At 40.4% G+C, this 25,256-nt stretch overlaps 2 protein-coding genes across 4 annotated transcripts; one reads left to right on the top strand and one right to left on the bottom strand.

Annotated features, from left to right (window-relative positions):
• Positions 1–912: 912 nt before the first annotated feature.
• On the top strand, positions 913–24,397 carry ift140 (intraflagellar transport 140 homolog (Chlamydomonas)). 3 transcript variants are annotated; one of them, XM_053341955.1, is made up of 30 exons: positions 913–1,059; positions 1,183–1,404; positions 1,642–1,763; positions 1,904–2,034; positions 2,532–2,707; positions 3,062–3,153; positions 3,234–3,340; positions 3,544–3,683; positions 3,771–3,974; positions 4,091–4,163; positions 4,268–4,359; positions 4,578–4,705; positions 4,829–4,946; positions 5,309–5,430; positions 5,524–5,631; positions 5,783–5,945; positions 6,149–6,184; positions 6,525–6,766; positions 19,395–19,572; positions 19,943–20,133; positions 20,239–20,334; positions 20,438–20,570; positions 20,820–20,963; positions 21,128–21,256; positions 21,498–21,680; positions 21,871–22,074; positions 22,265–22,477; positions 22,748–22,914; positions 23,065–23,206; positions 23,396–24,397. In XM_053341955.1, the coding sequence occupies exons 1-30, from the start codon at positions 913–915 to the stop codon at positions 23,573–23,575; spliced, it is 4,383 nt and encodes a 1,460-aa protein (XP_053197930.1). In that variant the 3' UTR covers positions 23,576–24,397. The 3 variants fall into 3 exon arrangements, with proteins under 3 accessions (XP_053197930.1, XP_053197931.1, XP_053197929.1); XM_053341956.1 differs by having other exon boundaries at positions 5,524–5,659; positions 5,814–5,945; XM_053341954.1 differs by lacking the exon at positions 6,149–6,184 and having other exon boundaries at positions 5,524–5,659; positions 5,814–5,945.
• tmem204 (transmembrane protein 204) lies at positions 9,560–18,397 on the bottom strand. Its single transcript, XM_053341965.1, has 3 exons — positions 17,137–18,397; positions 16,034–16,189; positions 9,560–11,297 (listed from the first exon to the last, which is right to left on the bottom strand). The coding sequence occupies exons 1-3, from the start codon at positions 17,414–17,416 to the stop codon at positions 11,053–11,055; spliced, it is 681 nt and encodes a 226-aa protein (XP_053197940.1). The 5' UTR covers positions 17,417–18,397; the 3' UTR covers positions 9,560–11,052.
• Positions 24,398–25,256: the final 859 nt, after the last annotated feature.

The following is a 25,256-nucleotide window of genomic DNA, read 5'->3' as shown; positions in this document are numbered from 1 at the left end:
TTTATTACTATTACTTTGATGTGCAGCCTTTTCCCAATGATCAAACAGGCCAAAAATAATTTTGCTGTAGGAAATAATGTCAGTCTAAATGTAATTTAATTCTACATAAACAACTAAAAAAGAACTTGTGTGTGCTAATGCATTAGCAAAATATTATGGTGTTCTGATGGTAAGGTTATCAACTTCTCACTACCTTCGGCAACTCGGATGTTGTTCGTTCTTTCCCGTAACTCCTCCCCCAGTCCAGTCCTCGGGGTTGTCAGGGGCAACTAGCAGAGACGCTCTTATGCTCACACAGGAGGCTACACATCAACACTTGAAGTTACGGTCGACGCTTTAAGCTGTTTTGAGTTTTAACAGCTAAGTTGGCGTTAACCTTAGAAAAGAGACTGTGAGGTAGGCATTGAGATACTTTATCAGAAGGGTTAACCTCGCTCTACACTTGCGAGGGCCACCAAATGAATGCTAACTTTGGCTAGCTTATCTAGCCTAGCTAATGTTAAGAGCTAAAGCTAATTTACCTTAAACCATCTGTCATATAAGCTAACGCTACTAATGTTTGTTGATAGTGCGAACTATTATGGTGATTCTAATGTCTAAGGCTACATTGTTTATTTGTATCAGTAAGTGAACTTGCGTTAGACCAAGTGATCCACATGCAGTATAAAGGGACATTTTACATTTTGAATCATTGACATTGGATGCTATTTTAGGGTACGGTCTTGAGTAGACTAGTGATTAACGAGCGTGAACAGCATGAATTAGTCAGGTAGATACAGTAAGTAGCTTGCATAGGGACATAAAGCTGCACAATAAAAACAAACAATATAAATCAAAGAATGCACTGATTTAAAAACTACTATTAGATATCTTGTGTATCTTCTTTCATACCTAGAGAAGTACACTGGGGACATGACGGTGTATTTTGACCACCGTATTGAGGCCCCTGAGAGCAGTGATGTGCCCACCCAGCTGGCATGGCACCCGGCTCTGCCTGTACTGGCTGTGGCTTCAAGCAACTCCACCATTGGAGGCAATGTAGACCTCTACCTACAGCAGGTAAACAGTGGGCTTTGCACTGATACAGAAGAAGCCTTTATTATATTCACAGTGTACACATGATATCTATTAGAGCACACTGTAATACACTGTATACTCAAAATCATTCCTATCCATTTGCAGGGTGAGTATGTGGAGAGCTGCCACATAGAGCGTCCTTACCAGTCCAAAGTGCTTCGCTGGCATCCCACAAAGCCAGTGTTGGCACTAGGCTGGGAGAATGGAGAGGTAATGGTGCTGACACACCCCTCTGGAGATCAAACAGTTCTGCCTAGTACACATACAGCCTGCATCACATTGCTGGAGTGGAGTAGCTCAGGTGGCCGCTTGGTAATTGGGGATCAGGTGAGTGTTTTTCAATGACTGTATACACATAGTGTTTTTATATGATGATAGGCCTTGTTACTACACATGATACACAAGAGGGTTTTTTTCTGGGAATGCTTAAACCATGGCTGGATTGTCATTATAGCAGTAATATAGGCATGAAACGGATTAATTGTGTCTGTGGTTGCAAACAGGTTAAACTTCCCATTTGTTCTTGTTGAGCCACATAAACAAAGTGTGATTATTCTTTGATAGGTGGGAGCTTTAACAGTATGGAAGGTAGATGCCAGAGGGAGACTTCAAGGAAACCATCTGGTGAAGCATGAATACAATGCACACCTAACCTGCTGCATCTTCAGACCTGCCTCACCTGGGGAGTAAGTAAAAGTGATGCTCTGTGTAGAGTTTAAAAAAAATTCCATAACAGTAAGATTATATTGAAAACCTAGTGACGTGACTATGCTCTTTTGGTCTGAATGTTGTATAGCTGATAGTTAGGACCTATCTCTTGTTACAGTGATGTGGCAATGCTAGCCCGGGCATCGGTGAGTGGAGATGAGAGTGCTCTGGACATGTTCAGCTGGAAGGGAGCACCTCTCAAGATGGGCCCACAGGAGGGACTTGCATTCTATGTCAGCACTGCAGATGGTTAGAGTTTGTCATTTTGCTCAGTATTTTAAACATACATCTGTCTTTCAGTGTATTGGATATATTTTCTTAAAGCACATTGTGTGCTCATTACTTTCTCAATGTCTTTATGAGTGACAATTTTCAGCAATGACAATGTGCTATGCGAGAGCTCATAATGACTTGTGATAATATCAAAATGTTTTGTGGCTTGAGATTATCACTTGAAAAAAATGATGTAATTCTCATTTAAATATAGATGATTAATCCATGTTAGCTCACCATTCAAGTCAAAGTTTTTAATTTAAGAGGAATATATACCCCTACTTTGGCAGTTTTCCAATAATTTTTATTAGTCAGAAAAATCTAAAACACATCAAAAGGGATTTTGTCCCCTCCCTTTATCCAAAAACGCACAAATCCATTACTGAGTATCATTCAGAGGCCTGCAAAATATGATACTTTTGTGCCATGAGGCAATTTTTTTAATCTTATATATTTTTAACCCTTCTGTATAGGTAAGGTCCACTGTGTGGATGAGCATGGTAAAACAAGCACACTTCTCAGTGTGGAGGGAGCCATCAAGAAACTGTTTTACCTTGAGAAGAGAGAGGCACTAGCTGTGATCACAGATACCCTGATGCTGTCGCAGTACACTCTGGGACCGGAGGGAGGAGCACAGGAATTCATGAAGGTATACTAAACCATGGTATTTACTGTTGATTGTTTTCTTAATAGATTACAGTAAAGATCCCAATGAAATGAATCATACACTGCAGGTAAAGTGTTGTTTATAAATATTAACATAATCACTATTGGAAGCTAATTGAAGATTCATAGGGACTGTTGTTAAAATGTATTTGTTGCTGTTGATTATGAAGAAATCAATCAATAAAATCAGCTCTGTGTTATTAATTCATTTATTTCTAATTCATACTACATATGTAATTTTGCTCATTGTCCATTTTGTAAAGTTACAGATCTAAAGGTCTAAAGGTCATTCTGAACTAACACACAATTTGATTTGTGGATGTTTTTTTCATGACAGGTTAAGCTGAGTAGCAAAAGTGGACAAAACACGGACATTGTGTGGACAGAGAACAGTCTCCTCATCACTGCAACAGGGGAACAGCTCATCAGGTCAGTGTACACCTACCGAATGTACAGACATACACACCCACTGGAAACTTGAATAATGTTCTGTCCTTTTTGTTTTGTAGACTGTGGGATCTAGAGCGAGATGACAACTACGTTTTGTCTCTTGACGAGACTGTGGGGTTTGAGAAAGGAGAGATGATCAACTGTGTTTCATACTGTGCAGGGAAAGGTAAGTGTGAAGTGAATTTGTCCCAATAGTGCAAAAAAGAAAGTATTGCAAATCTGACAGCAAACTACATTGCTTGAATTCACATTGCTGTACATCTGGTTTTGGATATTTTATTCCACCACATTCAACCCACCCAAACTCAAGTAGATTTGCTTCAAACCTACCTGTTTCATCATTTTTGTGTAACATTGCGGTGTCTCCAGAAATCCTGGCAGCTGGCACCAGCCATGGACGCATAGCAATGTGGAGGATGGTGCAGCCAGACAACAACAGAGGGGACAACAAAACACTGTGGAAGCTACAGACACCAACTGAAACAGAGGGAAATGTCACTCAGATACAGGTACTGACTGGACCAACATTTAGTCAATGCACACCACTCTTCTATTATTCATGAATGAATTATCCATCACATACTCTTTCATTTCAGTGGGGCTCCAGCCTAAATCTGTTGGCAGCCAACAATTCTAACACAGTACTGATTCTGTGTGAGCATGTGATGTCAGCTGACTTTAGCCAGCAGGTGGCAGCAGTGCAGCTTACCCCGACCCAGCTCAGCATCACTCACTATAACACAGGAGTGCACCTTGCCCTGCAGTCTGACATGCACATCAAGGGAGTCTGCGTTACCAAGGTAACTGTAAAGTTATAGAGGGGAAAGTGTAGAATTTGTGTTTCTTTGAACTTTAAAGCATAATGATTGCCTCTACAAAGTTAATATGGTCTGTATCTGTGTTGCCATACCAACAGGATTCAGTGACAGTCTGGAGTGGCAAGCAGATCACTGTATATGAGCTTTCAGGGACAGTTCTACGCAATACAGGTACAACTCACCCAACAGTCAAAACATGATTTCAAGGATGTGGCACTTCATAGACTAAACTTTTCTTTTTTTTCTCCACTTCCATTTTTTCACAAATTTCTCAGGCTCATTTGCTTGTGACTCCCATGTAGTAGCTGTACATGGCGAGAACCTCTACACCGTTGAACCTAACAGGGTCCAGATCCGCACACCACAGGTCTGTTCTCCCATCTTGAAACCTATAACTCTGTGTTCACTTAAACACAGCAATGTGACAGATGTTTGAATGAGCATTTTCAAAAGGCATCTCAAAAGGCAAACTGCTGTTTTTTCACTGCTGAGATGGAATTGATTTATAGATTAGTATGATCTTGCAGAAAAGTGCTATTTGTCATCATGAATTTGGTTTATTGCTTAATCATTTCATCTCTTTAGGGCACAGTGAAGCAACTATTGACTTTTTCCAAGGCAGAGGGCAACCCTGTGCTACTCAGTGTGTGCCAGTCTTACCTGGTTGTGGGCACAGACACAGCACACATTAGAGTCTTTGACCTCAGTAGAAGGTATAGTGTTATTGTGGAAGTTGTTCTCATTTCCTTCTATTAAAACATATTGAGAAGAATGGCAGCTACATTTCACACATTTCTTGTCCATCATGTGCATGTCTTTACTGTATGTGTTTGTAGAGATGCCAAAGCTCACTGCAGTGCTAAGAACCTGGCTGACCAAATTGCCAATCTGGGAGCCCTGAGGTCAGTCAAGTGTAACGCCAATGGCAGTCAAATCAGCATCATAATCTCTCAGGTGAATGGGCAACACTCATTAGAGTTTTTTTGTTTTTGAATGCACCAGTACCAATATATAAATATGACAAGGATAAGGACAACAACACAGATATAATCAGTGCAATTCACTTGCATATATTCAGCATATTAATCTTTTCTATCTCCAATAAAACCTATATATTGATGAAATTTGTTCATAGGTTGATAGTCTTTTTTGATAGTCTTTTAGCTGTTTAATGTCATTTATGAAATATAAATATGGATTTTATTATTTATTAATTGTTGTTTTTCAAATGTGATGTTTTGTTGCTTTCTCTTATTTCATACCAGAAATGGAATACCTTTTTAACTAAAAGCAATAATGTTTTTCTCCTCTCTCAGCTGAACGGACGACCTGATCACAAAGTATACTTTTATGATGTCGAGATGGACACTGTGACACACTTTGACTTCTTCATTGGCAGACCGTCCAGTGGTATCTCACAGCCTGAAGACAGCGAAAGGTAACCCGAGCTGCTTTGGTTCGTGTTGGTCTTCCGTTCATGTAGGGTTTCTCTCCTCAGCTTGTCTTATAGCGTACATGCTCTGTATTTCAGGCAGCAGTTTCAAGGGACAGAGCTCAGTGGACGATGCCCCGTGTCTCACTTCTGGGATGAGAGTGAACCTCGTCTTTTAGTTTGTGAGACAGTGCCAGTCAGTTCTGAGTCGTCATCAACGAGTTACTCGGATGTGGTAAAGACTGCTGTTTAACACTGAGATACAGCTCTATGAGAAAGCATGACATTATCACTCCTGAGGAATATGACCTCTACTGTGACTGCATGTGCAAAAGAAATTATCCACTCATGCTCATAGCTTGTCATTTTGTTTCCTTCCTTCTGCCCAGGTGGAAGTGTCAGTGGTGACCTTCTTCTGTACCCAGGAACATGGGCTCCTCCTGCAGGACTGCTACCCCAAACCTGCAGGCTTGCAGTCCCTCCTCGCTCTGGATGTCCCCTACTATTATTTCAGCTGCAAGGTGAGGACAGACACTCACATGTTCTGCTTGTGTGTTGCCTCCTTATTTGGGGATTTCTCATAGAGCATGCAGGGTTGCTCTCTGGAAAACTTTAAGTTGGCTATTACAAATCTTGAGTTTGCATTAACATATTTGTTGTATTTTTGTTCGTACCAATCACTGTTCCCACCAATCACTTATGTGTTTGGTCAAACACACCCCAGCTATTATTTCGGAGGGGTGGTGTCTTTCAACCGGAAGTAAGTGTGTGCCCCCTACAGATAACTCAGAAAGCTTCAGTATTCTTCATTCCCAACTTCCAGCATCTGTGAATGTGGTGAAGTGAAATATGTAGACCTCACTATGCTTTGTCCAGTGTCCATGCGCCTTGTCTTGATGGATAGATTTGTTCTGTAATCCTTTGTTGTTGTTTGGTTTGTTCTGACTCCTACCTATTCCCAAAGCCTATGTTTTCCCCAGGATATTGTATTTTAGGTCTAACATAATCTTAATTCACAACATTAATTCATTACTGACTGTAAATCACATGGAATCACATCTTAACATCATGTCTCAATACCTTGCTTCACCCTCTCTCAGCCCGGTGAGGGAGATCCAGGGTTAGCAGAGGTTTCAGCTGCGTCAGCACCTCCGAACCAGACCCAGCCGCCAAGAGGTTCAACGGCCCAGTTCCCTCGTATGGTATCCAGGCGAGCTCTGAGAGACTTTGTGGGCCTGGAGAACTGTGAGAAGGCCACTCGTGACGCCATGCTAAACTTCAGCTTCTACCTGACCATCGGTGACATGGACGAAGCCTTCAAGTCTATCAAGCTCATCAAGAGGTAAGATGTCCATCATATTCATGTGTCTGCTCTGTGACGTTTGTAAAGAGAGGAGACGTGCAGGTTGGCAGGTAAGCTGTCATCACATTCCCCACCAGTCATTGCAACGGGGGCTCTAGTTCAAAGGCTAAGCACAGGCCACAGGGATTGCATTGTTACTGCAGCCTTGACTCTTCTCAGAAATCTCCACAATAGTCTGCAGTGGGAGAGCTGTAGCAAATTGCTTTTGACTGATGTTGGGAATGGGAATGGGAATTGTTGCCACTTGTTTTTCTTCATCCTTCATTTTATGCAGAAGCTTTTACATTGAATGTCAGTGTAGAGGAGACATTGAACATAGCCTGTCTTGTCTCATCTCTCAGATAAAATAACTTTAAAGCAGGTGTTTCTAATGTCATTGTAATGGTGTAATGTACACCAATGTATTTATCTTTAGAAAGAAAAAAAATACATAAAATTAAGATATAAAAGCAAAACTTTGATTTATGTATACAAGAACATGATTAAGGGCTTTTACTGTCTGCTCTGTGGGAAGGAACTCTTCAATGTGTGTATATGTGAATGTTTCTGTTAGTGTGCGGGTGTGTTCAGAGGGGATGTACTTTTCTAAACACACTGTGACTCACACACACACACACACACACACACACACACACACACACACACACACATACACAGGTCCCCCCGCCAGTTTGCCGCAAAAGGAGTGCCCCTTTTCCATTCTTGCGAACTTTGAATCAGGTCACTAAAAGGATGTGGGTGTCCGTTCCTGTGTGTCTTTGGGAAACGTATATGCGATTCCATCGAAGATCTGATTTTAAGGAGGAGAGCTACGTGATTCGGGGCACTCAGTCAGTCTGAATCTGACTGCTGTACTTTCGCACGTACAAACATTGCGTAAATGGGAAAATAGCATTAAAACAAACAAATGAGAGAAAAAAATATCCCACCGGCCCGGATATTCCAAAGAGTTTAATAGGTTTGATGACAGCTTTACTAAGTTCCTCATTGATGGCTATTTTTACTGCTGCTTCTTTTTTTTCAAAAGATCAGTATTGTGTTCGATTCCCGCATATCTCCACCCACAGGAATGTGCATTTCCTGCAGCAGTAACCTGTATCTTCTGGGACTTGTCTCAATGATTCAGATCTTTGAATTGACAAAGGTTCTCATACTTAAGTCAGAGACTGGCTGGCGATCCAAAGGTAAAGTGTAGTTCATCTAATACATGTATTAGAGGTCATATAATAAAATATCAGTAGGAAACACGAGAGATAATACATACATTTAACTTCACCCAGACACAGATAAACAAAATCCACTATCTCAGTCTAATAATTTAACATTTCAGTTTTGGGAATTCTATATCTGATGAGGTATTAGAGCCCTATTGGTGTGTATAAACAAGGCTTTTATCAGCTGAGAATCAGGTTGAGAAAATTGTGAAAGTTATACATCACGTACTGCGCTTTCACAGTGCTTTAAAACAAATGTCCTAAATATGAATGTCTCTCCCTCTCTGCCTCCTGAAGCAGCGTGTCAGATACAGGTTGGAATGTCTTTATTCAGTCTAGACCTCGCAACTTCCTCTCATTCATGTCGTCCTTGACATGCTGTTGGGTTATCTACGCGTATGAATGCAAGCCTTCTCTTTACTGTCTTTTTGCCATTGCAGTGGCTATTTAAAAGCAAAACTCCCCTCTTTCCATTAGGAACAAAAACTCCCAAGGAAGTGTCCAGAGGTGAAGCTGAGACTGATGTATGATGTAGTCATCATAACTGGCTGTAGTTCATATGAACCCCTCCGGGTGCACTCAGCTTATGCCATTTGTCACTGGAAAGTATGATATTCACACGAAACCATTACAGTTCCTCCCAGTCTCAAACATTAAAGTTTGATCATACAGAATGTGGATTTTTAAATGTATCTCCCGGACATACTTGAGAATATTTGTATAATCTTTAACCATTATATAACATGTTTGGTATTATAAGTGTAAGAGTGCGTCTGTTGTGTTATAGCTACCGTGCAATGTTGAGATATAACTTCTAAAATGTATCACACTGAACATTTTTCTTGTTTCTTTGGGTACGATAGCTGAGGCACACATAACCCAAAGCAAATATATGTGTGGCAGTTTTTCTTACTCTTGTTTTCTATCCCTGTGTGATTTGAGGTCGAGATATATATCACATGTTTGCTGCCGTCTCTCAAAGCCCATTCTTACTGCATAACTGCTACTGACGTTATAACTCTAAACTAGCAGGTCAAATGACAATCCATTTGGTTTCTTAACAAATCTTGAAGGTTGAACATGGAGGTTCATTCTCGAGTGCGTTTTTGATCAAATATTCCAACATCAGTTTTTACTGGGTTTTTTTTTTCAGTTTTTGCTTTTTTTTGTTGAGGTTTTGACCATAGCCTTGTTCAGCTAATGGAATTTGCGCAGATCTATGAACTTCAATCACATGATATCAGGTATATATAGTGGAGAGATCATAGTTAAGAGTGCTGGAAACAGACAGCATAACTTGTCTGCCAACAACAGACCAAAACTGGTCCAAACATCGAAAGGGAAAGTATCAAAGTCATCAGGCTGTCTCTAAGCAGATATCCTCCCAGAAGAGGTAGTAAGTGCTGTGAGTTAAACTTTGCCCCATGCCTTCTAGTTGTTTTTCTAGTTCAGAATTTAAACTATTTAATGGAGTTTTGTATTGTTCGCCTGCTAGGTGCAATGCTGTGGACCTTAAAGCAACAACAAGAACAATAACAAACACAACTGTGACTGAATATTTCTCAATAAATTTATTGTATTTATATGATATTTTAATATTTTCATGTGCCTTTATGTCTGGCAATGTGAAAGACCTATAGATGGAGTCTGGGGGTCTTTGCAAAAGTGGGATATGATCCAATTAATACTTCTATTAATGATAGCACTATTCTTTATAAAACTATATAATATTAATTTAAGTATACAGTATGTACCACAAGCGAGCAGAGTTTCATACGGAAAGCATCATGAAAACTTAACGTAAGTATTGAAATGTGTGTGTCATTTCAAAATGCAGTGCATCGCCAAAACAGCTGTTACCTTTAATTTAACATATATTGCTTTAAAACAATTCAAATTAATTTACACACATTAATTGATAGGTCATATGTTTTGGATGGTTGTTGCCTCTTTTATTCTAGAGGAAGCATATTCATGTGGTAATGACACAGCTCAACAGTTGTCCCTCAAAATGTCACCTTTTTCCAATTAAATATTGTTACAAATTTGGGTAAACTCAATCAATAACAAGGTCAACTGACTATTACATTTTCACCTTATTAGTTTACCTACTAACTTGTAAGATATATCATTGATATTAAGGTATTTTAACATTTTAATAAGCTTTAAAAGGATGAAAACAAATATGAGGTATTCTGGTATTATATTTTCAACATCTTTCAGAATTTCCAATTCATAATTATGCAGGTGGAAATTTAATAAGTGCACATATAACATTATAGGTCAAGTTCCAGCTTGATCTTTTCCAAAGCAGGTTGTTTCATATAAGACCATCATAGTCCAAATTCCATATTTAGCTACCAATAAGCTCACCTAAGCATGAATAAATGAAACATCATAATTTGAATATGTTTGGTAGTTGCAGTTGCTTGATACTTAAATTTTACTTAAAGGACCAGTGTGTAGGATTTAGTGGCATCAAGCAGTGAGGTTGCAGATCGCAACCAACTCAATACTGCTCTCCTCAACCTCCCTTTCCAAGTGTATAGGAGAACCTAAGGTGGCTGTAACACCTGTGAAAAATGCAAAAGACCCACTCTAAAACCGGTGTTTGGTTTGTCCAGTCTGGGCTACTGTAAAAACATTGTGGGCTCCATGGAAGGGAACCCGCTAAAAGTAAAGAGCTAATTCTAAGGTTACACAACAATTCTTATTTTCAGGCGATTGTACAAGAACTGAAACATACTTATGAATACTATTTTCCTTTTCAGTACATTACACTAAACGCCACCAAATTCTACACACTGCACCTTTTAAATTTGAGACTTATGTAGACCAAGCAGCAATATAATTCTGACATTTTTGTTAATGATGGGAGGAGTTGAGAAATATAGAACTAAACAATTGCAGGTACATGTTAGTCCAGCTATTGCAGAGCCATGGGAATGTCCTCTTCTCATGAGATTCACATTTGAGGAACCTATAGCTGGATTAATACAGAGTTAGAGCACAGTCTTGTCAGTGGGGTCTTTACTCCTATTTTCCCATCATTCAACATGGCGACTCCACATAGTCATTGTCCAAGCGTGGGTGGAAAGGTGACGCCAGTGAGCGACTGATGATTATAACCCGGGGCGCGAGGCAGTCGTCGCGGCGGTGTAAAATGTTCCAGATGAGCATGGCTGCGGCCATGGTGGCCAGCAAGCAAGCAGCTATGTTTAAGTAGCAGGAGTAGGACAGGTGTGTGTAGGGCCCGATCCTGTAGAAGGTCACAAGTCCAATCACCAGCACAAAACCTGCACAGAAGCAAAGAGACAAAAGGATTCAATCAGTGAAAATGCATGGTTAGCCTCATGTTTCACATTTAGACAAATAGGCAGTGTCATGTTTCATATTACAACAGTTACTGGGAATGCCAAGTACAAGTACAGCATGCTGCTGTTGACTATTGAAGAAATATTCATGTGGTCTCATTTCAGTCCCACTGACGTGATAACAAGATGTATGTACATAAAAATAATGCCGAAGCCAAGTGCTCAGCCAGTTTCAGACAGTGTAGAGCTGCAAAGATAAGTCAATTAATCCATTAGTCAGTAGACAGAAAATTATTCGCTAACTATAAAGATAACTGATGAATTGTTGAAAAGGTCATTTTTAAGAGGAAAACGGAAAAATTCTTTCGTTCTAGCTTCTCAAATGTTTTTTCTGGTTTCTTCTATTATAGTAAACTGAATATCTTTGAGTTGTGAACAAGACATTTGAAGTAGCACTCTGGAAAACTGTGTTGGACATTTTTCATCCTAAACAACAAATAGATGAATAATCGACAGATTAATCAGTAATGTAAATAATAATTAGTTGCAGCCTTAGTTTCATTTAAGTCCAGAAAACATTAAAGTGCTCTTGATGATGGAAAAACTGTCCATGTACAGCTCAACATTTCTTGGATATTTGGAAAACCACAGTTTAAATGTACAGTTATGTAAAAAGAGGTGTGGCAGGTGGACCTAATATGTCTTTGAGGGTTTTTGACAAGGCCTCATTTATACGCCATTTTGGTCACACATCTGCCAAATGACTAAATTTAAAATCTCACATGTTCCGATTTAGATTTCCATCCCATGTATTTCACTGTTCAGCGGGAACTCTGTGTGGGGCCTTTGAATTCAGAAAACCTGTTTCCTCCTAGGAAGAGCTTCTGAGATCTCAAGATCAAAGTTCTCGATAGTGTAAAAATATCAGAGCATGAATATCTGCTCGGGAAAAGCCTTTGAGATGTTTTACCTCCCTGATTTCTTTGATTCACGACCGTTGAACTCACGTAACGAGGAACTCCTGTTTGCATAAGAAGGTAGAAAGCCATGCGTTCTTAAATTTCACGCTGTTTCTCTGATCTTTGTTTTATTGACATTATCAGCAGAAGAAAATTGTTGAGTGTCTCCATAGCCCACACCTTTCCTCATTCTTTACTTCAAGAAGTCTCTATGAAAGCCAACATAGACTTATTCTTAGTCATTCCCTCATTCAAGTATGGTCTGGAGTCATTCAGTAGTTCATGTCTGAAAACCCCATCCACAATGGTATAAATACAGAGACCAAAAATAATCACTGGAAATAGGGATGTTGGTGCTTTAGGATATGAATCAGTCCGTTTCCTGAAGCAGTCAGTGGCACCAAGGGGGGGAAGACATTTATATTTCTTTCCCTACCTCTGCAGTAAGATGGCTTTCATTGTTTTAGGTGAGGATGTGAATAATTGTGTCTGTATATCATTGCGTGTCTACCACTATGTGTACGCATAAGAATGCAACTGTTTGCTCAATAGGCTCATGTTTAATCTGCCTGGCTCCTTATCCAAGAAAATGAATAATCTCCTGCCCAGGTTCCAGGCAGGGTGGGCTGTGTGAACCTCTTTTTTGGCACAGACTTATCTATCAAGCTTCCTTCCCCTTCTTCCTCTTTCCATCCTTCCTTCCTTCCCACCTCTCCACGCCCCAAGCTTCGAGGTTAATATATTTGCTGGACTTTTGACATGATCTGTCAGAAGGGAAAATCTAAACAAAGCTTATCTTGAGGCTAGGTCTTAGAAATTCATTTGGCTGGTCTGTTTTCCTTCCAGTCAGTGGTGTCTTGGTTCATTCTTGAAAGATACAGGATTGATTAGAATGACCAGTCTACCTCGATTTCACAAAATGTTATCACTCCTTTATTACCAGGAAATCACATACATCTGGGAAAAATGTCCCTCTTTGGTGAGCCAAATTTCACAGATCTGAATTCAGTCCTGCAGTTGCAATTCTATAAATTTACTTGGAGTGATTGACAGCCATTCTTAAATTTCACATTCCCTGCATTTTTCTGGTGGTCTTATTATGAACAGAAACACCAAAGGCCCCCAAGGAGCACATAGCAGCTGCACACAACAAATATCTTAAGAATTTCACGTCTAAATGAGTGATAACGTGGGGGAGAAATGACCTGCAGTCTTGACTTTTGACACATTGGAGCAGTGTCCATTCAGAAAAACACATTCCACAGTTGTCTTCAGGAATGAAATGGACAATATTGTTCTTTCAGCCTGGACCCGCCAACACCACTAAGATATCACTGAATGGAACTGGATATTGTTATTCCACGGTCTGCTTGCAATAGCAATAGCATTTTGGCACGTCCAAAAATGAAAACATTCCTGAGAAAGAGTGGGAGAGGGTAAAAATATCTCCATTCATTCAGAGCTGAAGCCCATTCACTGACTCAGTGGGGAAGGTCTAACAGGGGAGCAATAGGGAATGGATTATTGAATGGTAGAGGTGGTAGAGGCCTATACAAACTATCTATACTTAGATTTTACTCTCAAGATTTTGTTAGTCCTGTATCTTTTGTGGAAAGTTCATTCTTAAACTTGGAAATTCATTTGACAAAATAATTCCCAATTCATAGTTTAACTAGCTAACTAGTCACTAACTAACTTTTTCTGGAGCTTTCCCATGATTGATATGAGACCATGGAGTTTGCTCAGTTGTCATAGCAATGGAACTCTTTACATACATGTTCATTAGCTGTTATGATTTAATTCACACACCATGTCCAGGTAAGCATCATACTATTGATCTAATATTTGACTTTACTATAATTACTATACTAACTACTTACTAACTACTATGTCCATGACATTTAAGTTTTTTGCACTTATAGACTTTGTGAAAGCCCTGAAAAAATGCCAGTAAGTTGATCTTGAAGTGGAAACTATTCTTGGGTTGATATCTCAATAGAACGGACAGTTTAAGATATTAGTCAAACAAGCATGAAATTGTAATGGACATTTTATTTCTCTCATGGGACTCAGATTTCCCCCATAAGACCTAATATAAATGGTGTCTGTCATGTCCTTTTGATTAATATTCTCTTGGGTGTTCTGTTTTTGGTTGGAAACATCTAATCTGCGAGGATACATTTCATCTTCTTGTTCAGTGGCTTTGTTGACCATATATGGTAAAAGAGTAAAATTGGAAGAAGCCATTTTTCCTGAAGGCGTCACTGTTTAGATGTCAGGGAAATAGGTGCGCACTGTTTAGTTCTTTTTAAAGTTTGTCACTATTATTAGTAACATCCTAATTTGTCATTGACCATATTATGAAAAGAGCTATAAATGTCCTCAGCTCCTGTTGGAGATAATTTATCTGGAATCAGTTTACTTTGCTATTGTCTTTATTAATCATTCCTTAGTGAGACAATTTTATGGTCACTGAGGTTTGGCTGATTGTGTTATATAATGTTGGAAAATGCTGTAATGTTGGGTGGGTCTCAGTCCTCCCATCAAGGTCTTCAGATAAAAGACTTCATCCTTGCTACAATGCATGCCGAAGACGCCAATGATAAAAAGGAGATTCGCTGCTGCTCTTGTAAATTTTGTAAACACAGACATAAAAGTTAGGGCCAGCTTATCTAGACAGCAGCTACTCCCACCCTGCTGCTGCTGTGTGTGTGTGTGTGTGTGTGTGTGTGTGTGTGTACCACAGGACATTTCTTTACCAAAACACACTATAAACACACAATATCAACACACACATTGGCAGACCCAAACATGCATGCACATAATCCCTCCTGCCAGTACACACACACACACAGACACACAGTCCCTGTCACCCCCACTCCCCCCCTACCACCCCTCCGTCTTTTTCCTTCTTCAGCTCAGGGGTTTGCATAACAGGTAGTCACAGACATTTCCTCGTCCTGAGCAGGGATATCCTGGCGCCTGACAGTCGCTCGCTGCAGCTCTGGCCCATGGATTCTGGGCTAGGACTAAATTTAGAACCCAGAACAGACCCCCATGATGCCGCTCTACCATAGCGATACAGGACCAAGCAGCTGAGGGACCACTGTACATAACACAACAGACTTCCTCAGCAGGGGCACTGGGAAAAGCCATGCCAGCCAATTAAATGCGGCACAGTGGGGACAGTGGGATGGATGGGTGCTGGTTGTGGAAGAAGGGCTTTGTGTTACCATGACTGCTCTAAGTCATATCACACACTAATGAACTCTAATGAAGGCCCTCTTTCTGTTCACTGGTTTCTTAATGTAGATTTCCTGATTTTCTTCCATGCCAGTTTGGTTGATCTGTTACTTTATCAAAAGCAAAGTGGTTTCAGCTCACCATTTTAAAATGAACAAAAGTGAAGTATGCAAAGGCTCAAACTATGTATTGTCAGATTTTGGATCTGAATGATAGGAGTATTTTTGCCTTAAAAATGACAGTAGATAGTCTTTGTCTTTTGTTTGTATTAGAACATTCTCACAGTGTCTTTCAGCTATATTATTCCCCTAACTTTGAGAGTCAGGCAGTCTGTCTACTTCTGTAATTGTATCCCCCTTTTTCTGGCACGCTTCCATATAGTAGGTGAACTTTGCACTGCTGTATCTGGATATCTATCTTTCTGTGCCAGACTCATATAATGTGTGTGTAGTTTGTTGGATTCTCATCAGAAAGGTGCCTCTTAAACAAACAAATTGCAGGAATAGTAGTACTCACTGGCTAGCTGGAAAAGTGCAGCAATGGCCTCCTCCCACCACTGTGATTCTTGTGTGATAAAGGGCAGCTCCATCAAGCCCAGGAGGAAGATTAGCTGACCGACAGTCAGGGCCACCGTAGCCATCAGGTTACAGGCCCGCATCATGTCAAACTGCACTTGAGGGACCAGAAGAAGAGTTGTGTTAAATTTCCCGCGCTGTGATTTAAATACATTTCTTTTCAACACTTTATAAGTTTGGTTAAGCCTAAAGTGAAAATCAGTGAAGGATAATAATAGCTTAGCATAGCTTAGCAACAGTTATCTTGTATGTTTGAATGCTGTAATGCAACTGGAAATTTGGGGGGAATAAAGCATACTGGTGCTGTATTTGTAGCAATATGACATATAAAACTGACACAGTTACTATGTTACTACTAGTTATCATGAATGGTGTGGAGTGTCTTTGTCTGGCACTGCTGCCCATTGTGCCCAGATAAGTTGGCCAGTGGACATTCACCATTTCCTATACTTGCTCTTGAATGGAAATTTGTCAATGGACTTTTAATTAGCAAAGCACTCAACATTTAAAAGCTTATCCAGACAAAGTTCTTTCTCAAACCATGTCAACAACAAAATGATGCACTCTGGCTTTTAAATTCACTACATACTGTACATTCTTGGCCAGTTGCCATCTGCTGATGTTTACACCATCACATTAGACTTCCATTAACGCACATAAAAATAAAGCACTTAGAATTCATTTACAGATCTACATATCAGGCAGACCAGGTGTTTTTGTTAGTCCAGTGATTTGAATGTTTTGGTTTTGAGCTCTGATTTACAGTCAGTCATTTTAGCCCCCCAGTCGGAGGCCCCTGTAAATAAGTTTGTTTTTCTTTACTGACTCGCACTAAAATTCCTCTGCAGTATGTTTTATTTCAGAAATGCAAACAAAAAAAATACTATAGCATGACACAGAAACACCCTGAGTGTGCTCTTGAGTGCGATTGCATTATTCCAGATAGTGTCATCGTTCCAAGATATTATATACTTGACATCTTATTGATTAATATACAGTGTTCTAGGTATGTTACACAAAATCAAAACTTGCATAAAAACTTACATTTGACAGTGCTGCGGGATTCTTGGTAGCCTGCATACTCTGAGCCCCATCCAAGGTCTTCACACTGCCTCTGTGTCCCCTGCCCCCTTCGCTCAGGCTGGAGGTCATCACGGACCCGTTCCCCTCCCACAGGGCACATCTTCCATAGTCCCACACTCCTCTTGCGTCCGTCCTCCAAGGCCTGCAGGACCCAGCTGGGGGTGAAAGCTGCAACATTGTTTAGGACCAGGGACAGCAGGGCTACCGCCACCGCCGCCGCCACTAGCCTCTGCACGGCCATGCGATGCCCAACGCCCGCCACCTCTCCCCCTCCCTCGTGTCCCTCCTCCAAGCCCTGCTCTTCCTCTCTGTCCTGCCCGCTCCCTGGCCTCTCCTCCAGGGCAGTAGCACCAGCAGTAACCTGGGCCCCGTGGCTCCTCTCCACCTCCTCCTCCGCCACCTCCACCACCACCACCACCACCTCCTCCTCCAGCTGATAGCTCGTGCTGTCCCAGCTCACGCGGAGGTGGAATTGGCAAGAGTGTTGTCTTGAGGCTTAGCTAAAGAACATCTCCATTCATCCTCATTCAGGTGTTGGTTGTCGTAGCAGCAGATCATCAGCCCTCCTCCTCTGACAGCACTGTGGGTACGCAGGGATTAATCCAACAGGCACCGAGGTCCATTCCACTGGCTCCAACTGGCTGCAGCTTGACTCTTGGAACTCGCCCCTTGCTTAGTTTTCTCCCTATTTTTCCCCAATGTGCTTTATCGTCTACTTTTCCTTTCTTCTGCTCTGCTTGTTGCACTGCTTTGACTTCTGTTTGTGCAGCTGGCTTCTCTGTGTAGACAGGAGTGTGTTTTTTCTTCTTTCTTTTTCTCTTCTCTTAAGCCACTCCACGGTGCCTTCGGAGGAGTGCAATTGCGAAAGAAGTGTAGATTTTCTGGACAGTGTTGCTAGGAGCTGACTTGTTGGTGGCTGTGCTGAGGCTTTCCAAGACTGCCTCTCAACTACAAGAGCCCCCACTGCCTGACTGGAACAAGAAGTCCTCTAGCCCACCTCCCTCTGCTTCTTCTTTTTGTCTTTCCCTCTCTCTTTTTCACTTGCGGTTTCTCTGCAAATCCTTCAGGTCAGAGTTGAAATGTGGAGGAGTCACTGTTCGTCATACTCCGAGACATCAGTTCACAACTGCAGCAAGTTTTAAACAGGCAGCTCCCTCCTTCATGTTCACTTTAAATGTGTATGTGTATGCTAGCGTGTTTGTGTGAGAATGTCCAAAGAGCCCCTCTTAGACGTCACTGTTGTGTATTCTTTTGTCTGGAGCCCAGGGGGCGTTCGCTAAAGTCCTCTCTCTCGTGTGCAACAAACATATTGGCCACCACAGTCAGCCAGCAACAGGATGTGTTTCCTGAGAGGAAAAGAGGGCTGGGAAGAGGGGCCAAATGTAGACCTGTTCCTTCTCTTGTCTTTCCTTTTCTGGCTCCCTAGATCTTGCCGCTCTGTGTGCTATCCTTTTTTCAGCATTTTAAAGTATCTGACTCACTTACTTACTCACTTACTTTTCTTTGACCGTATAGAGCAACAGTTACTATATAAACTTATGATTCTTTAGTTCTCATGCTCTTTCTATATTTTTTCTTCACTTAGATTCCATTGCCCCTTTTATACCAGGGCCCCTAAAGATTTGGGGTATTTCCTGTTGCCTAACTTTAATAAACAGCCCACATCTGTATCAGCTAAAGCAAGGAGGAGGGAGGGGACACAAATAGAGACCAGATGGCTGAGGAATCTTAAATTTGGAAATGAAGCAACAGAAAAAGGAGGCTGAGGGGTTGATTTACGTCAGCAAGTAAAAAAAAGATAAAAAGGAAAGACAGAGAGAGAGAACTGGGTCCCTCCCTCTGAGTCCTGCACACATACTTGCATGGTTATGCTTGTAGTGCTGTTAGTGTGCAGGATGTTATTGGGTGGATTTTTTGTAATCATGATCAGTGTTGAAATAATATTAGAGTACTGGAGGTCTGGCCAGTGAGACCCAAGTGCATTTACATATTTAGGTCAGTTTTGTTACAGGCATACTAGGGATGTGGGTCTAAAATATGCACTAAACCGTAAATAACTGGACAAATGAAATAACAACAGCATTGTATTTTGTTCAAACAGGAAATTTCATATCAGCTGTGCGTAAAGTAGTAAAGTGTTTTCACTGCTGAATAATAAAATACCAATTCAGTGACTAAACATTCCGCTTACAAACGAGCCCTGTCTCTTTTCTCTGTAGCAAAGCGGTATGGGAAAACATGGCACGGATGTGTGTGAAAACTCGGCGGCTGGATGTGGCACGAGTGTGCCTTGGGAATATGGGAAATGCCAGGGCAGCAAAAGCACTGAAGGAGGCGGAGGCTGAGCCTGACCTAGAAGCCCAGGTGGCGATGTTGGCAATTCAGCTTGGCATGCTGGTAAGATGTTCAAGTGTTAGAAGAGTGTCTTGTGTCCATTTTGATTGATTACCCGTGATTTTTTTGTTTTCTGTTTCTGTCTGTTTTTATAAAGATAAAAACAATATACTGGTAAAAGCAGAATAATATACAAGATAGATAATGCCATGGGAAAAACACAACATATAACAAAAGCATAAGATGCCCCCAAACTACAATTCATAGAATCCATTCAAAAATGTTTAATCTTTTTTTTCTGTCCAGTATAATACCACATCCAATAGTTACAAAGTCCTTGTTTTAGGTCTAAGCATTTCACCACACACAGATCACGGGACTTTCCGGACCAAAAGCATCTATCTTTCCATCATGTTTTCCTGTCTTCCAACAGGAAGATGCAGAGAAGTTGTACAAGTCCTGTCAACGCTATGACCTGCTGAACAATTTCTACCAGGCATCTGGCCAATGGCAGCAGGCTTTGGAGACAGCAGAGCACCACGATCGCATCCATCTGCGCACTACCTACTACAATTATGCCAAATACCTGGAGTCCACAGGCAATAAAACCCTGGCCCTCTCATAGTAAGACAAATGCAGTGCACTTTTTTATTAATGATAAAGTGGACAGAGTTTTACTCATTGTGTTGTTCTGTAAACAAACTGTGACTGCCTCCCTTTTTGTGTCAGTTATGAGAATTCAGACACCCACCGAGTAGAGGTGCCCAGAATGCTCCAGGACGACACATTATCTTTAGAGAACTATGTCAACAAAATGAAAGACAAGTAAGTTGTGATTAAAGTCTACACAAAAACACCCATATACTGTTTATGTAATCTAAGTCCCACGGGGGGTATTGATGTAAGTCCAATCATTTTATCAATCCAGGAACATCTATAAGTGGTGGGCCCAGTACCTGGAGAGCCAGTCCGACATGGATTCAGCCCTACGTTTCTATGAATGTGCTCAGGATTACCTCTCTCTTGTTCGCGTTCACTGCTACATGGGGAACATTCAGAAGGTGCCTCAATTTCTATCTGGAGGATCATTTATAAGGTTTTACTGAAAATAATTAGGTAATGCTTTATTTTACAGGTCCTTTTAGGATGTATCGTTATTTCCTGTTTTTTAAAGAAAAGATGGAGCAATTTGGTACAAACTATAAAAAGGCCTTTTAGTTGCCCCACTGACAACCAAAAGGTCTTTGTTAGATGAGTATTAGCACAAAATATAGTCCAAAAATGTGATAATGGACTTATTTATTTACCAGGCATCTGAGATAGCCAATGATACAGGAGACAGAGCGGCATCATACCACCTGGCTAGACACTATGAGGCTCATGATGACATCAAACAGGCTGTTCACTTCTACACTCGAGCTCAGGCCTACAACAACGCCATACGACTTTGTAAGGTAAATCCTCTATAATGTGCCAGCAGCACAGTTAGTATATATACATACAGTAATTTATTGGCAGGAAAACTAAAACATACTTTTTTTCATTCCCTGTTTTTGGTGTGCTTTACTTCTTTTGTTTTCTAGTGGTTTGTTGACTTGTATGTGTTGTGTCTGAATAGGAGAATGGTCTCGATGACCAGCTGATGAACCTGGCTCTGCTCAGTAATCCAGAGGACATGATGGAGGCTGCCTGTTACTATGAGGAGAAAGCCAGCCATATGGACCGAGCTGTCTCACTCTATCACAAGGTCTGTCACAACTGTGTGATTTTTTTTCCTGAAACACTCCACATTCATTTTGAGAATAAATTCTAAATATTTCCACTAGAGGGCAATAGTGCAACAGATATTCATACTGATGGTAGACAAGAGGCACATTTTACAATGAACATACATTCACTTCATCAAATGAATGTGAGTTCTGTTTTTCCAGTTTTTATTTCCACCAAATATGAACCAGAATGTCTTTTTCTCCTTTTCTCTGTTGCAGGCTGGTTATGTCTCCAAAGCTTTGGAGTTGGCCTTTGGCACCGAGCAGTTCTCTGCACTTCAGATGATTGCTGAGGATCTGAATGAGACCTCGGACCCCGCCATCCTGGCACGCTGCTCTGACTTCTTTATTAAACATTCCCAGTTTGAGAAGTCTGTGGAGTTACTGGTAGCAGCCAAGAAGGTATCTGTGTGTTTGTGTGTGTGTGTGTGTGTGTGTGTGTGTGTGTGTGTGTGTGTGTGTGTGTGTGTGTGTTTGTGTGTGTGTGTGTGTGTGTGTGTGTGAGAAGACATGCTGCACTTACACATTAACTAATGAGTTCATATGTGTTTGCTTATGTGTATTTATTGTTTTTGTGTGTCCATGTGCCCAGTACCATCAAGCCCTGGAGCTGTGTGTGACCCAGAACTTGACCATCACAGAGGAACTTGCAGAGAGAATGACTGTAACAGATTTAAAAGAATTGTCCGAGGAGGCTCGCAAGGAACTGCTGGAGAGGATAGCTGACTGCTGCATGCGTCAGGGAAATTACCACCTGGCCACCAAGAAATACACGCAGGCAGGAAATAAGCTCAAGGTAATAATACAAAACATCTCACATGCATCTGTGCGATAAGAAGGGATAAAACCATCTGTTTTTCATTAAATACTCAGTCTGATATAATGTTATGTGGTATGAGCAACATATATATAGACATTAACACATGCACATGCAAACACGTGTGTGATACCTAAACCATGTTTTATTGCATCTTTTTTTAAAACAGGCTATGAGAGCACTCCTCAAGTCGGGCGACACGGAGAAAATCGTATTTTTTGCCAATGTTTGTCGTCAGAAAGAGCTCTTCATCATGGCTGCCAACTATCTTCAGTCTCTAGACTGGCGAAAGAATCCGGAGATCTTGAAGACAATTATTGGTTTCTACACTAAAGGGAGGGCACCGAACCTGCTTGCTGGCTTCTATGAGGCTTGTGCTCAGGTAGAGCATTACATAATAGAAATATCAGTCAGTTTCATTGAAGTCATGATTGATACTTGTGTGGTTATGAAGTGTCAATAAGCATTTTGGAAGAAGTTTTGTTAATTTTTGGACAGTACAAATTTTAAGTGCTGATACAAAATTTGTAATAGTTGCAACTTCTGGATAAACTAGGCAAAATACATTCTCTAAATAACAATGTACTGTATGTTTACTGTGGTAATATTTGAAATATTGAATAAAACGTTTTCTCTTGTTATCATCATAAAGGTGGAAATTGATGATTACCAGAACTATGAGAAGGCTCTAGATGCTTTGACTGAGGCTTTGAAGTGCCTCTCAAAAACAAAGGACTCTACAGCTGGACAGCAGGAAGTACGACTGGCTGACCTGCAGCATAAAATCACCCTAATTAAGAAGTTCGTCCACGCACGCAGGTCAGAGTATGATTGTCATCCTAACTACTCCCTCTAGTTCTCTGTCATACCATCAGTATTCACTACTTGTTTGTGCTGTAGAGGGCTCTGTTTCTATCTACAGTAGCTGTGATCTTCATCTGAAACTATGCTTTTGTCTTCTGTCTGTAGGTTGTATGCGGAGGATGCTGGGGAGGCTGCCCGGTTATGTGAAGCCTTGCTGGAGGAGCCAGAGTTGGACCCTGCTGTTAGGATTGGGGATGCATATGGCTTCCTGGTTGATCATTACTGTCAGCAGGGCAATATCCAAGTGGTGATTGTCTTTTTTCCCCTTTCATTATTAATAGTTAAATGACAAAACAAAACATCTTCATTAAGTTAAAGAAAGTGTTGAATGTAAAAGCATCATCATTTTAAATCTGTTTCTCCAGATCTACATCTTTAAAGCCTCGTCCTTGATCAAACACTCATCTTTCTGTCTTTTTCCATTTGTCTTCTCCAGGCCTACCGCAAGCTTGAGGAGCTCCAGAGGCTGCTGCCATCGCGGAATGCTCAGTACTACATTAGCCAGTCCAGCGTAGAGGCCCTGCGAAAAGAGATGGGTGTGCCCATGGATCGTGGTGACAGCAGACTCAGCATGAAGGAGGAGGATGAAGTGGAGGAGGACATAAATATGACTTAACATCTCACTTCTGATTTCAATCTTGTTAGACACTACTCTTTTATAAATATTTAGCTTCCTTACTCATGCACACCAAGACCCTGCATTTTCACATGGATGAATATGCACAAATCTGCACTTTTTGTTTACCGGGAATGACTGTGCCATTGCTTGTGAAGAAAACACCAACTAAAGTCACATTGGTAAAATCAGCACAGTAATTGGTTGTAATGTGTAAGTAGAGGGCACTTAATAATCACACAATGGAAAGGCAATGTGGAGAAAAGACATGAAGAGAGATTTTGAACAGTCTTTCAATCTAATGCAGGGGTAGTGTATTCAGTTATACACAAAGTCTATATTAGATACAATTCTACTAAATTGTCACCCTGTTTTCCAAAAATATTGAACCTGTATCATCCACAAAATAATTATTTTATACTCTCATGCAGGTCTTCTTTTCCTTAAATACCTTAAATTCTGGGTTCATTATTTTTATAGCTGCTTATTTATGCAGACCGCTACAGACTGATGAACACAGGTTTGTATTTCCCAAAAGCAATGTCAGGAAAAAGGTGGCTCCCAAAGGGCAATAACAGCAAAATAATCACCTCGTGACAAATGATGAACACATATTAATGCCTTCTACAAACTGAAATTTCTATTTTGAGTTTGAGTTCTGAATACACTGTTTATTAGAGATTTATCCACAGATGTGGTGATGTGGATTTCATAAATTTGATACAATTGATTTTTTATTCAACTGTTGTATTTGTAAATATCCTCTCAATGTCAAAGCATATATTTCCAGCTATTTTTGATAAACTGGGAGCCAATTTCTACGTAGCATCTGAGATTATGAATTGTATTTGACATTACATTCTTCTGTTGCTATATATTGTAAACTTCCTATAAAAAAAACCTTTTTTTTAATTGCAATGTATGACCTGTGTTGGAAATGGTAGGCTGTACTTTAATGGATGTAAAACACTGATGCAAATGTTAAGTGTTCTTCAAACACGTAAAGCCTGTCACTCAATCACTCACACACACACCAGGTCATTCATTGACCATAACATGTTTTTCTGAATACTGATATAAAGTTGGCAATTTCCAAAAGAAAAAAAAAAAAAAAAAAATCAGAGAACATATTGTCACAGGACAGCAGTTGTCCCAACTGTAGTCACATGAGGGCGCTGTTGTCAACGACATTACCAACCTAAATACTGAATTGACCAAGGCCTGAGGTTCTTCAAGCTGAAAATAAATGGCCAAATCATTTCTAAGCAACAATTAAGCCCAGAGGTTCCTATGCAGTCTCTTTCTTGTATTATCAGTTCAATTCAACTTTATCATACAATTCAGAGTCCATTAGAAAACCACACAACACAAACAGGTACAGGTCACATTTTATAATAAGGGTACACACCCAGGTAGAATACATACATTAAAGTAAAATTAAGAAAGAAAAAGAAAATACAAAAATTAAACTTCCTGTAAATACTTTAAAACCTTACAGAATCAGTTTCAACTTAGTGGTGAAAGTCAAAGACACCATAAATAGCTACATCCATGACTGTTGAGATGAGTCTTTTTCTGACTTAATTACATTTACAATAACATTTGTACTGTTCTTTTAAACACATGAATACACAGTAATCGTCTGCGTAAAATGAAGTATGGAAAAACTGCTCAGACCGGT

Source organism: Scomber japonicus, chromosome 20 (assembly GCF_027409825.1).
Source record: "Scomber japonicus isolate fScoJap1 chromosome 20, fScoJap1.pri, whole genome shotgun sequence".
Lineage (NCBI taxonomy): Eukaryota > Metazoa > Chordata > Actinopteri > Scombriformes > Scombridae > Scomber > Scomber japonicus.
The sequence above is the reverse complement of the archived record's forward strand: the minus strand, read 5'-3'. Positions and strand labels throughout refer to the sequence as shown.